Source organism: Procambarus clarkii, chromosome 42 (assembly GCF_040958095.1).
Source record: "Procambarus clarkii isolate CNS0578487 chromosome 42, FALCON_Pclarkii_2.0, whole genome shotgun sequence".
Lineage (NCBI taxonomy): Eukaryota > Metazoa > Arthropoda > Malacostraca > Decapoda > Cambaridae > Procambarus > Procambarus clarkii.
In genome coordinates, this window is record NC_091191.1 from 23134174 (window position 1) to 23148438 (window position 14265).

Here is a 14265-nt window from a genome sequence, read left to right on the forward strand (position 1 = left end):
CCCTCCTAACCTACCAGAGGACCCTTAACTTGCTGTTAAAAAAAAATCCAAAATTTATTTTTAAATATTTTTCATTTTCAAATTACGTCTATTTTCGGCCATACGGGCAAACGTGTAAATTCAGACGTAATTTGTAAGAGGACAGGTTGATACCCCGCCACTCCCATGGCCAGAGCAGCCACGACCGACCAGTACAACCGCCAATACCAACTCAACAACGCAAAGCGGAATACCCAATGGGTCATCCTAGCCAAGTTAGTCACGAAACATGCGACATCCACTTGCTGGACCCGGGAACTGTCGGCCCAGATTACTACGCTCTGTACCCACAAACAGCGACACTGACGAGGAGTACAACACAGCCGGCAACAAAGCCAAAGAAGAACATGTTAGAGAAGCGCGGTACGCCTCACCCACTCCCCCAAGCACGGCCGTCACCGCTCAAGAACATCACTCACCATCCATACTGATGCCAATCGAAGAATGTCAAGCTAAGGTGGACGGGCCACCGAACATTCTCTCCCTCTCATTCACCTCTATTTCCAGTTCCTCTCAACCAGTTCCTTACAGTTCCCCTCTTGGCCACCACAACCTATGACCACCAGGTGGAGAACAACTTCGATCACAGCGTCTAAAACTAATCAAAACACAGAGTCGCTTCTCCAGGTGCACAGCTTCCTGGACCATGTACACACACGACCTCCTGGACCATGTACACACACACGACCTCCTGGACCATGTACACACACACGACCTCCTGGACCATGTACACACACGACCTCCTGGACCATGTACACACACACGACCTCCTGGACCATGTACACACGGCCGGACTCCTTCTCGTGACCTTCACAACAGTGACTTATGAAGGAAGACTCGCACTGCTTAGTATGTGTAACCCCGTCCTTACACCTGTCCTTACACCTGTCCTTACACCTGTCCTTACACCTGTCCTTACACCTGTCCTTACACCTGTCACTACACCTGTCCTTACACCTGTCCTTACACCTGTCACTACACCTGTCCTTACACCTGTCCTTACACCTGTCCTTACACCTGTCCTTACACCTGTCCTTACACCTGTCCTTACACCTGTCACTACACCTGTCCCTAAACCTGTCCTTACACCTGTCCTTACACCTGTCCTTACACCTGTCACTATACCTGTCCCTACACCTGTCCCTTTACCTGCCACTACACCTGTCACTGTTATGGGCCCTTGCATATGGATAAGGTTCATGTGCCTTACAGTCGTAATGATTAATCGGTAAATGTGACCTTGTCAATGTCAGTGTCTAGGGATACCTGATAACGAGCGCTTCACAAGTACATCAATATACTTCATGAAGGAATAACAAAGAAACCAAATAAAAGTCAAGCATCAGGTATCCACAGAAAGGTTTACTATAATAATGACGTGTAATAACCACTGATCAATCATGAATAAATGAATATGCAAAATATAAATCTACGAGATAAATTGCTAGGTTAATTGAGCAAGACACAAGCTCCAAGTATTCGTTTGCCTTGTTCGGGTAGAATGTAGACTCAGTAGTCGCTTCTGTATATATTTATTGACTGAGATAGCAAGGTATATATCTGCCTAGCCGAGGTCCTTCTACTCTGAGCCTGTGAGGATAACTGAGGCTGCTGGGAGCATGCCTGATGCTCCTCTGTCTGGCATGACGTCAGAGGCCTACTCGCCTGTGATTGGTTACATTTCAACTGACAGAATTTGAGTATAACACCAGGACTCATCTCTAATACAGATCGTCTCCAGCCAGTTACACCCACGCGGGTTAGTTTAGTTCATTTATTATGCACCCCATACCTATCGGTAGTGGTAGGGCAGTGGGCGGTAGTGGAAAGGGTTACAGAGGCACATAATGGGCTCAGGGACTGAACCCCACAATTCATTTAGCTAATCAAGTTACAATCTTGATGAGCTAGTTACAAAATTCAGTATAAGTCGTCACATCATCAATGGGTTCGAGATCGACCACAAGTACAGGTTCTAAATTAAGCAACTGACATATGTGGAGAGCTAGTGTCACAATTGATATGTTTGTCCTGCACACCGCCCCCCCATCCAGTGGGCAGCGGTGGATAGGTTACAATCACTTAGTTACTACCTACAGTTAACAAACTGAGGATATTTGGCTAAAATTTCTGGTAGCAGATAAATTTGAATGAAATATTGACACATCGCTGGAACATTGGTTATAGAATTGTCTCTAAATTCACGTATCTTTTCGCACTCCATCACATAGTGACGGAGGGTGTGCGAATAATTTTGTTGACACAGTTTACATTTGGTCAGGTCTACATCAGCAGATAATGAGAATTCCCAGAGATACTTGTAACCGAGTCTAAGCCGAGCAGTAGTAACATCTAGAAGTCTGCTGATTTTATTGGATGATCCATAGATGTGTGGCTCCTCTTGCAGGTGTGGCGTCTACACATTACCACTCACAGGACTACTCTGGGATACTCTGCTAGCAGAGAGCAATACTTACAAACATCATTAACCACAAAAGAATATGCAATAATCTCTAATAAGAGGTAATTTAAAAATTTGTGCAAACACTAACAAGAATAATTACAAGGGGTTTAAATCACGATGCTAAGTTGGGTACACTGCGTGCATCATTACAGACATGCAAATATGGTCACTTTCCCCACCAGACGCCACTGCCTCCCCTCCCCCCATACACACACATAAATAAACATGCAATAACATCACAAGAATATATGATACAAGCACACTACAGCATGATACAAGCACACTACAGCATGATACAAGCACACTACAGCATGATACAAGCACACTACAGCATGATACAAGCACACTACAGCATGATACAAGCACACTACAGCATGATACAGTTAACACAAACCATGTATACTAGTTAACTAATGGGCATAATGTTACTCTTCCAGTAACTGAGGAAAGGAATATAGGAACATAAATGTTTTATCGTGATAAATGTTAGAATGAAGTATTATTGATTCATACCTGTCACTACACCTGTCACTACACCTGTCCTTACACCAGTCACTACACCTGTTACTAAACCCGTCTCTCCACTTGTCACTACACCTGTTACTACACCTGTCACTACACATTTCCCTTCATCTCTCACTACATCTGTCCCTAGATCTCTCACTACACCTGTCCTTACACGTATCCCTACACCTGTCCTTACACGTATCCCTACACCTGTCACTACACCCGTCCCCTACACCCGTTCCCTACACCCGTCCCTACACCTGTCACTGCCCCTGTCTCTACACCCATCCCTACACCCGTCCCAACACATGTCCCTACACCTGTCACTGCCCCTTGCGTTCCTTGTACACACAATGTGATCTGGAGACTGTGAGCTTACAGACTGTTACGGCCCTTGTGGGACGCAACCGGGTTCTTCTCTGATGTTAGTAGAGTTTGGGAATTCGGCCCCAAGTTAGTAGAGGCTTTCAAGGGGTGTGTTCCGTAACGCAAGTTGTTTTAAAGGGGGAGGGATACAAATGTTCCAATTTATATATATATTTTCACCACCACCATAAATAAATATATAACAGTTGCACACAGGGGTTATCACTACACGATTATGTACAAGCTTGTCTTCCTCCGAAGACACAGGATGCTCCACGGTGCTCACTCTGGGTAGCTCTGGTTCCTTCTTCCGTGGCCCACGATGAATCCTCTATGATTCTCTTGGCAAATCTACCCTGGCCACAGGCCAGCCAAATCACAGTCCCACTGGGTGCTTCGTCGTGGAGGCCTTCAACCACAATCCAGCCTGTAGCTGGCAGGTACCGATCAGCTCCGCTGTGTAGGCCACTCCACGACCGATACTAGGGTTGTGAGCCCTAGGCAGGAGCCTCGTGTGATCCCGCTGATCACTCTCCTCATTAAGCATCACAGTGGCTAGTCTCTTCCACCAGCCAGACCCGGATAAGACGATTCCCGACACTGCCACGTCACAGGCAGGCTAATACTCTCAACGGAGTTCGTCCGGGGGTAACTCACAGCTTCTTCAGCAGACTCGTGAAGAGACCTTGGCTGCCTTGGGTAGACTCATCCATCATCCAATACAGCAGTGCCAGGTCGACTCTGTAATCAGATACGTCATTAATACTGGGACGCTCTAGGGAACCTCACTAACAGGCTTAGACACAAACGTCCACCTCTTCATTCCATAGATGGCATTGCTGTCTAAGCGCCACCTCACCAGAGGTCAGCAGCTGCTATGTTATGAGCTGATTAAGGTGGGAATCCAGCACCTGTGGCCGGTATATCCCGTCCTCACTAGATGGCGTCGTCTATTTGGAGTGGGTTTCGGGAGCGGACTCACAGATGGCGTTGTCGTCACTGCTCCGTGCTCCGACGCTGGACTCGGGTCCGTAACACAGACCAAACTGCTTACGTCACACTTCATAACCCTTGACCTGTGACCCGGGGTAAAGCATTTTTCACCTCTCCTGGCACCCTTCCTGGCACTATAATGCCCCGAAAAATTCATCATACAGCATTGTATTGCATGGTGAGTTGATGCGTAATTCATGTAAACAATTTCCTCTATTTTCTTGTTTTTTTCTGAATTGCTTGTAATTTGCTTCTAAATTACTTTGGTTGTGTTTGTGTGCTTGTGCCTGCGCGAGTGTGGCCGAGAACGGTGCGCTTGTGCGCAGGCCATCCAGTGACACGTTGAGCACGACAAGTCTGGCACGACAAGTCTGGCACGACAAGTCTGGCACGACAAGTCTGGCACGACAAGTCTGGCACGACAAGTCTGGCACGACAAGTCTGGCACGACAAGTCTGGCACGACACGTCTGGCACGACAAGTCTGGCACAACAAGTCAAGCACGATAAGTCTGGCACGACAAGTCTGGCACGACAAGTCTGACACGACAAGTCAAGCACGATAAGTCTGGCACGACAAGTCAAGAACGACAAGTCAAGCACGATAAGTCTGGCACGACAAGTCTGGCACGACAAGTCAAGCACGACAAGTCAAGCACGATAAGTCTGGCACGACAAGTCTGGCACGACAAGTCTGACACGACAAGTCAAGCACGATAAGTCTGGCACGACAAGTCAAGCACGACAAGTCTGGCACAACAAGTCTGGCACGACACGTCTGGCACGACAAGTCTGGCACGACACGTCTGGCACGACAAGTCTGGCACAACAAGTCAAGCGCGACAAGTCAGGCACAACAAGTCAGGCACGACAAGTCAGGCACGACAAGTCAGGCACAACAAGTCTGGCACGACAAGTCAGGCACGACAAGTCTGGCACAACAAGTCTGGCACGACAAGTCAGGCACGACAAGTCTGGCACAACAAGTCAGGCACGACAAGTCAGGCACGACACGTCTGGCACGACAAGTCAGGCACAACAAGTCAAGCACGACAAGTCAGGCACAACAAGTCAAGCACGACAAGTCAGGCACAACAAGTCAGGCACGACAAGTCAGGCACGACAAGTCTGGGACGACAAATCAAGCACGACAAGTCAGGCACGACAAGTCAAGCAGGACAAGTTAGGCACGACAAGTCAGGCACGACAAGTCAAGCACGACAAGTGAGGCACGACAAGTCAAGCACGACAAGTCAAGCACGACAAGTCAAGCACGACAAGTCAAGCACGACAAGTCAAGCACAACAAGTCAAGCACGACAAGTCAAGCACGACAAGTCAAGCACAACAAATCAAGCACGACAAGTCAAGCACGACAAGTCAAGCACAACAAGTCATGCACGACAAGTTAGGCACGACAAGTCAGGCACGACAAGTCAGGCACGACAAGTCAGGCACGACAAGTCTGGCACGACAAGTCAGGCACGACAAGTCAGGCACGACAAGTCAGGCACGACAAGTCAGGCACGACAAGTCAGGCACGACAAGTCAGGCACGACAAGTCAGGCACGACAAGTCAGGCACGACAAGTCAAGCACAACAAGTCAAGCACAACAAGTCAGGCACGACAAGTCAGGCACGACAAGTCAGGCACGACAAGTCAGGCACGACAAGTCAGGCACAACAAGTCAAGCACGACAAGTCAGGCACAACAAGTCAGGCACGACAAGTCAGGCACGACAAGTCAGGCACGACAAGTCAAGCACAACAAGTCAAGCACAACAAGTCAGGCACGACAAGTCAGGCACGACAAGTCAGGCACGACAAGTCAGGCACGACAAGTCAAGCACGACAAGTCAGGTACAACAAGTCAGGCACGACAAGTCAGGCACGACAAGTCAGGCACGACAAGCCAGGCACGACAAGTCAGGCACAACAAGTCAGGCACGACAAGTCAGGCACGACAAGTCAGGCACGACAAGTCAGGCACGACAAGTCAGGCACGACAAGTCAGGCACGACAAGTCTGGCACGACAAGTCTGGCACGACAAGTCAGGCACGACAAGTCAGGCACGACAAGTCAGGCACGACAAGTCAGGCACGACAAGTCAAGCACAACAAGTCAAGCACAACAAGTCAGGCACAAAAAGTCAGGCACAACAAGACAAGGCAGTAATGTGGTGGAGGCTGACTCCATACACAGTTTCAAGTGTAGATATGATAGAGCCCAATAGACTCAGGAACCTGTACACCAGTTGATTGACAGTTGAGAGGCGGGACCAAAGAGCCAGAGCTCAACCCCCGCAAGCACAGCTAGGTGAGTACAATTAGGTGAGTACAACAAGTCAAGCACGACAAGTCAAGCACGACAAGTTAGGCACGACACGTCAAGCACAACAAGTCAAGCACGACAAGTCAAGCACGACAAGTCAAGCACGACAAGTTAGGCACGACACGTCAAGCACAACAAGTCAAGCACGACAAGTCAAGCACGACAAGTCAAGCACGACAAGTCTGGCACGACAAGTCACAGGAGTTTAACGAGGTATTTATTTTGGGTGAGATAACCGGAGGAACTTTAATACAGTGGGTCCAGGTGTCCAACTTTGGAAATTGGGAAGAGAACTGAGACTTAGAGGAAACCGAACAGGGAATTCTGAAGTGCATGTTGGAGCGGGAAGTTTGGAGGAGGACTGTGGCCAGGAAGTTTGGGGCGCCGAGTTTAGATGGAATTGTGGCAGAGGCAAATGCCTCAGCGGAAGTTTGAGAGCAGTTAGACGTGAAAAATTGGGTGGAAAGGAACACAGTTAATGGGTTAAAGATTTTAGGAGGTGAATAATGAATGATTATAATGTGGGAAGAGAGAGTGAAAGGAACGTCAATTTAATATTTAATAAACCTAATTATTCTACAATAACAAATAATACCATTTTGAACCATCATTTACCGGTGTGTCGGAGAATGTGCAACACCAGACAGTAAATGTGTTCAGAGTTATGGGTATTGTTGGAGGGGACATTATTGGAGTGGACAGTGTTGGAGGGGACAGTGTTGGAGGGGACATTATTGGAGGGGACAGTGTTGGAGGGGACAGTGTTGGAGGGGACAGTGTTGGAGGGGACAGTGTTGGAGGGGACATTATTGGAGGGGACATTGTTGGAGTGGACATTATTGGAGTGGACATTGTTGGAGTGGACATTGTTAGAGTGGACATTGTTAGAGTGGACATTGTTAGAGTGGACATTGTTAGAGTGGACATTGTTGGAGTGGACACTGTTGGAGTGGGCATTGTTGGAGTGGACATTGTTGGAGTGGACATTGTTAGAGTGGACATTGTTAGAGTGGACATTGTTAGAGTGGACATTGTTGGAGTGGGCATTGTTGGAGTGGACATTGTTGGAGTGGACATTGTTAGAGTGGACATTGTTGGAGTGGACATTGTTGGAGTGGACATTGTTGATGTGGACATTGTTAGAGTGGACATTGTTGGAGTGGGCATTGTTGGAGTGGACATTGTTGGAGTGGACATTGTTGGAGTGGACACTGTTGGAGTGGACATTGTTGGAAGGGACATTGTTGGAGTGGACATTGTTGGAGTGGACATTGCAGGAGTGGACATTGTTAGAGTGGACATTGTTGGTGTGGACATTGTTAGAGTGGACATTGTTGGAGTGGACATTGTTAGAGTGGACATTGTTGGAGTGGGCATTGTTGGAGTGGACATTGTTGGAGTGGGCATTGTTGGAGTGGGCATTGTTAGAGTGGACACTGTTGGAGTGGACATTGCAGGAGTGGACATTGTTGGAAGGGACATTGTTGGAGTGGACATTGTTGGAGTGGGCGTTGTTGGAGTGGGCATTGTTGGAGTGGACATTGTTGGAGTGGGCATTGTTGGAGTGGACATTGTTGGAGTGGACATTGTTGGAGTGGGCATTGTTGGAGTGGACATTGTTGGAGTGGGCATTGTTGGAAGGGACATTGTTGGAGTGGACATTGTTGGAGTGGACATTGCAGGAGTGGACATTGTTGGAGTGGGCATTGTTAGAGTGGACACTGTTGGAGTGGACATTGCAGGAGTGGACATTGTTGGAAGGGACATTGTTGGAGTGGACATTGTTGGAAGGGACATTGTTAGAGTCTGTTAACGGGATGAGATCATATCAAATGCGATAACGGGGTTTATAAATCATCACATTTGACGTATAAGTCCCATAAGGCCAATAACTGATATACTCTTAATTACCGCCGCTCGCAAAGCTGACGTGACCCATTTTTTCCAGTTCGTGGGTCCTTGGTGGGATTAGGTTAGGATAGGTGAGGTTAGGTTAGGTGAGGTTAGGATAGGTGAGGTTAGGATAGGTGAGGTTAGGATAGGTGAGGTTAGGTTAAGTTAGGTAAGGATAGGATAGGTGAGGTTAGGTTAAGTTAGGTGACGTTAGGTTAAGTTACATGAGATTAGGTTAAGTTACATGAGATTAAGTTAAGTTACATGAGATTAGGTTAAGTTAGGTGAGGTTAGGTTCGAGCAGTTTAGTCCATCAGTTTAGTGAGGACGTGAACACATGAGAGGATGGGCTGATATGAGACCACGAGCACCTGGTAAAACTATAAGTAGTGGTAATGTCTCATTATTAGATTGGACACCATGTAGCGCACCTGTGTCCGAGTCCTGGTCTCATGTGTCGTCGAACATCTTGAAATGTATTAAATTTGATTTAAGTGAAACACAGATTTTGTACTTTCTCTAATCCCAAATGTCGAGTACACAATGTGTCAACTTTGTGAAAGAGAAAACATGCCCTCTCTTGAACATTAAATTGTAGAATGTCCCATATTGACTGACTTTCGCCCTCCTGGGCTGAGGTATGCTGAACTGTGTAATTACTATATGAGTAGTGGAACACTTGATGATATATTGGACTTATACCCAAGATTAACCATGTAATGTATCAATTATACAATGTATGTATGTGATGTAACTATATAACCTGAGCTTGTAAAAGCACCTTAATCACCTTCAGTGATTAAGTGCTTAATTGGCCACTAGTTTCTCTATCAGCTATCTCACCCTGTCAGAGTAAAAGAGACAAATGTATGTGAATGCATGTGTGTGTATATATGTATGTATATATGTATATGAATGTATATATGTGTATGTGTATGTATATGTATGTGTATAAAGTATATATGGAAGCTGATCAGAATTACATTTCACCTTTGTAAATGTACATTAATGACACTATGTAAAAGACACATCGAACACTTTATGTAGGGCATACGTAAATCTGTGTATCTATGTATTTACGTATGTAGGTTAGCTTAGCATTTTAAAAGCACCGAATCACCTTCTGTGGTTGATTGTTCAATAAACCCTTGAACTATATGTTTAACACATCTCTAACCCTGTCCATGGAGGACAGAAGAAAATGTATATATGCTGGTTAGCATTGTAAATGTCTGGCCACGTCTGTGGTAGAACAAAAAAAATAAGTTTACCTGCGGCCTAGCTAATCCACTGGGGATTAGTATTGTATCAAAATACTCTGAACGATTCACTGTTGTATATCAGATCACGTTTAGATGGAGGACGGGAGACAGGGTGGGAGGGGCGGGGAGGTGTTGAGCGTGCTCAGGCCTGGTGAAGCAGGAAACATCACGGACCTCACATACCATGAATAGCACTAGCAGTGAGTACTGTACGCTTGTCCTTGTAACATTACATCATTAATTCAGTTGACCTCAACTAGGGAACCATGGGACAATCCACCTGAAGTACTGAATAAACTAATGTTTAGCCTCTCAACCCCATGTATGTTAGTTGTACCTAGTGAACTACTGATGGCCTTATCGCCCTGCTTAATCCACTGACATTGTGTTCTCTAATTGTCAGGTGATCCTTCCCGAGTAAGTTGACGGCCGTACTTCAGGGATATGGAGCTCCACTGATCCCCTCGGGTTAGTAAACAATAAATGATTTTAGGATTATTTGAGTAAAGTGAACGATTTACCATTTATTTGTGTCTACTCCTGTCCTTGAAGTATGTTAACCTCTAGTCCCTCCCTGGGCTCTCTCCCGGCTCCCTGAGTCCCGATACTTGGTCTACTGCTCACTAAAGCTGAAGGTGGTGGTGGTGGTGGTGGCATTTATATATGTATTTGTGAGAGAGTAGCAACACACACACTAGCGTTCTCTCTCTCTGCCTCTGTCTGTCTGTCTGTCTGTCTGTCTCTCTCTCTGTCTCTCTCTCTCTGTCTCTCTCTCTCTGTCTCTCTCTCTCTGTCTCTCTCTCTCTGTCTCTCTGTCTCTGTCTCTGTCTCTCTGTCTCTCTCTCTCTGTCTCTCTCTCTCTGTCTCTGTCTCTCTCTCTCTCTCTCTCTCTCTCTCTCTCTCTCTCTCTCTCTCTCTCTCTCTCTCTCTCTCTCTCTCTCTCTCTCTCTCTCTCTCTCTCTCTCTCTCTCTTTCTCTCTCTCTTTCTCTCTCTCTCCCTGCCTGTCAAAAGACTGGTTAACAAAGTGAGTAATGTTTCAGTCTTTTTCAATTTCCTTTTTCAAAATCTTATTCCTTCTCTCTCTCTCTCCCTCCCTTCAAGCTGGCTACTTAGACTCTCAGTCCATCTGTAGTGTTATGCTGGCGACATTCCCCCCCTAGTTAGCACAATGGTGGTGGTCACTATGCTCTTACAGCATGCCAAGTATGCTGCCAAGACTCTGGCATTATCTCCGTGTTCAGGAGCTTCTTCAATACTTCAGTTGCGTCACCGCTACAAAGGTCAGCAGTGGTCTGGTCTGGAGCACTGCTCACACATCTGGGGAAGCCTCCCCGCCCCCCCCCCTTCAGGGGTCAGCAGTGGTCTGGTCTGGAGCACTGCTCACACATCTGGGGAAGCCTCCCCCCCCTCCCTTCAGGGGTCAGCAGCATGCTTCACTCTCACAACGGGGTCAGCAACATCCGTCAGCAGTCACAGACACTCAGCCTACTATCCACCCTTCCTAAATTAGTGCGCGCGTCAGCTTGTTAATGGTCAGCTTGTTGATGGTCAGCTTGTAAATGGTTAGTTGTAAATAATTAGCTTGTAAATAATTTTGGCTTGAAGAAGCCTGGAAAACCATTTAATTTTCGATAAATTAAAGTCAATATATTGTGTGAGATTCTTCTTTCGTATATTATGACTATAAGACAAACATTCATGGTCTTCGCTATAAGTTTACTCTCCACCAAATATATCATTGATGACGAAGTAAACCATCACTCAAGTAAGAGTACTGAGTGCTACAAACCAACTCCTCCCGTAAACCGGGTTGAAGAGTTTATATTCCGCTCGTTGATTTATTCTCAAATGCATTTCCCGGAATTCCAGAAATAGGAGAGAGTATTTTGGCTCGTAACTATCAGAGGCGATCAGAGGCCTTTCCACACCTGGAGGAGCGCCAGGGGTGCTGTGGTAGAGACTCTTGCCTCCACCACACCCAACCACACCACAACTACCACCACACTCAACACAACCACACCACAGTTACCACCACACTCAACACAACCACACCACAGTTACCACCACACTCAACACAACCACACCACAGTTACCACCACACTCAACACAAACTCTTTGGCCTCATACACTGAGCCAGAATAATATGGCAAGGAACTGTGGTGGGTGGTGGGTGGTGGGTGGTGGGTGGTGAACTGTAAGGGGTGGTGGGTGGTGGGTGGTGGGTGGTGGGTGGTGGGTGGTGAACTGTGGTGGGTGGTGGGTGGTGGGTGGTGAACTGTAAGGGGTGGTGGGTGGTGGGTGGTGGGTGGTGGGTGGTGGGTGGTGAACTGTGGTGGGTGGTGGGTGGAGCAAGTCACCAAAGTAGACCACCCACCACACCCAAGGTTGTGGGGTAAATGGTCCGGGATTCAGGAATACAAAAACAGGCCAGTCTGGGTAGGCCTAAGACCATCCCCCCCCCCCACCCCTACCCTTCTTCCCTTCCCCTGCCATTAATGCAAGCAGTAATGAAATCAGAGTTGTGATTTCCGCAGAGTTTACCGATCGTCTTCATGAGTTCAATGCAACCAGAACATTGAAACGTGTGGGCAGCACAAATACCTTGGAGTTGGTATTAACAGTGACATTGTAAATGATCTACACCGTAGGTTAAAAGAAAGACTAAAACCATTGAGAACACTTACTGGTAAGAATATTGGTATCAATATTAAATATGCTAGACTATTCTATATGATGTTTGTTAGATCTCTCGTTGATTATAATGCTCTGCACTTAATTAATTTCCCCTCCTCTGTGTTGGACAAACTTGAAGTAATACAGAACGAGGCCATGAGGATAATTCTTGGTGCCCCAAGATGCACAAGAATCATCAACATGAGGGAAGAACTGAAGTTTCCAACCATACTAGAGAGAATAATGCAAGTTAACACTACCTTCTGTCTTAAAGTCATGAGAGATCCTACATCTCCTACATTGCTCAGAGACAAATTATTTAGTGCTGTTAACACCCTTTTGACTGGTGCCGACATACCAACTCACTCCTTTTATGATAATTGGCTGAGAAACAATGCTTACAATCTCATTAAACTTAACATTCCTTTTAAGTGCAATCTACCTGTCTCTGATATTCCTCTTTATCTGTACCCCACCATTCAAGTATCATACACACCTGTCACCAAGAAAGATAATGAGAATCTTGCTCTACTCAAAGCTGTCACTCTTGAAACAATTGCCTCCTCCATCGAGAGTCTAAGATCTCACGAGCACTGTGTCTACACCGACGGCTCAGTCCAGTCTTCTACTGGACGGACTGCAGCGGCATGTAGGTTCTATAGAAATAATATTTGCACAAAGTCTGTCAGTGTCAGGCTAAACAACTGGCTGACCTCCACACAAGCAGAACTAGCAGCATTACATTTAGCAGCCAGCACATTAAAAAATATTGGAGGAGGAATAATATTCTGCGATTCAAAGTCTGCTCTTCAAGCAATCGAAAACTTCTCTTGGAAGATCGACAGCAAGAACCTCATACTCCCAATTATAAATGACCTAATTGATGCACAGAGTAAAGGGTCTCGAATTTCCTTTGTATGGATACCTTCACACATAAATATAACCCATCATAATGAGACAGACATTGCAGCCAAATTAGCGTGTAACAAGTTTGAAGTTGAATTAGATCTAGGTATCCCTATCTCTGCTGTCAAAACTGTATTGGTCCAAACATTCAGATCTGATAGGAAAGAACTTACTGACTCCCAACGACCTGAAAGTACTAGTATAAAAAGCTATGATTTGTTCAGATCTGAAACCTACATCTATGGACAGCACAAAACGTCCACTAGACTGTGCGACACAGTGGTTGCAAGGATCAGGTTGGGTTACCGTTACCTGTGGCAGGTGGCTGCAGGTGACGGGTCTCCCAATCCTGAGCACTCCAGTTGCAAACTCTGTGAGCAGGAACTACGGCATGATCTCCCGCACTACATCACTGAATGCCCAATTATTAGACCTTTCAGACCAGTTGGCATGAGGTACCTGGAGCTTTGCAATTACTTTATTCACTCTCGTATTCTTGAAGATATCCTCACAGTATACCCAAAATTTGCCAGTGCAGGCTATTAAACACATGACTCTGTATGACTAACCATCCTGCGAGATGGGGACTTGTATTACCACTGCTACCTTATTCAATCTTGTGTTGTTGATATCCTCAAAATGCATCCGGAGTCTGCCAGTGCAGACCGCTAATCACATGCCTCTGTATGACTAACCATCCTGTGTGATGGGGATTTTATAGCATCACCTAGTTAGTTTTTTTTTGACACACTGTACTCCACTTCATATAGTCTAGGGTAGCTGCACTAATGCAGATGTACCTAATATGTTAATAAAAAAAAAAAAAAAATT

The 14265-nt window shown here is 46.2% G+C and overlaps 3 protein-coding genes across 4 annotated transcripts in view; all 3 read left to right on the forward strand.

Annotated features, from left to right (window-relative positions):
- The window catches only part of LOC123770245 (acetylcholinesterase), a 488614-nt gene that overhangs the window by 156249 nt on the left and 318100 nt on the right, over window positions 1–14265 (forward strand). Inside the window, exon 2 of one of the 2 annotated variants that reach the window (XM_069339942.1) lies at window positions 10258–10322. The gene's annotated coding sequence lies outside the window, so the exon portion shown is untranslated. The remainder of the gene's footprint in view (window positions 1–10257; window positions 10323–14265) is intronic. The other variant, XM_069339943.1, reaches the window with a different exon arrangement.
- Window positions 269–6543, forward strand: LOC138373427 (micronuclear linker histone polyprotein-like). The gene is made up of 2 exons (XM_069339631.1): window positions 269–496; window positions 5104–6543. Exons 1-2 carry the CDS (start codon window positions 269–271, stop codon window positions 6541–6543), a joined length of 1668 nt encoding a protein of 555 aa, XP_069195732.1.
- On the forward strand, window positions 7364–8512 carry LOC123770367 (uncharacterized protein slr1819-like). The gene has a single exon (XM_045762205.2). It carries the CDS (start codon window positions 7364–7366, stop codon window positions 8510–8512), a length of 1149 nt encoding a protein of 382 aa, XP_045618161.2.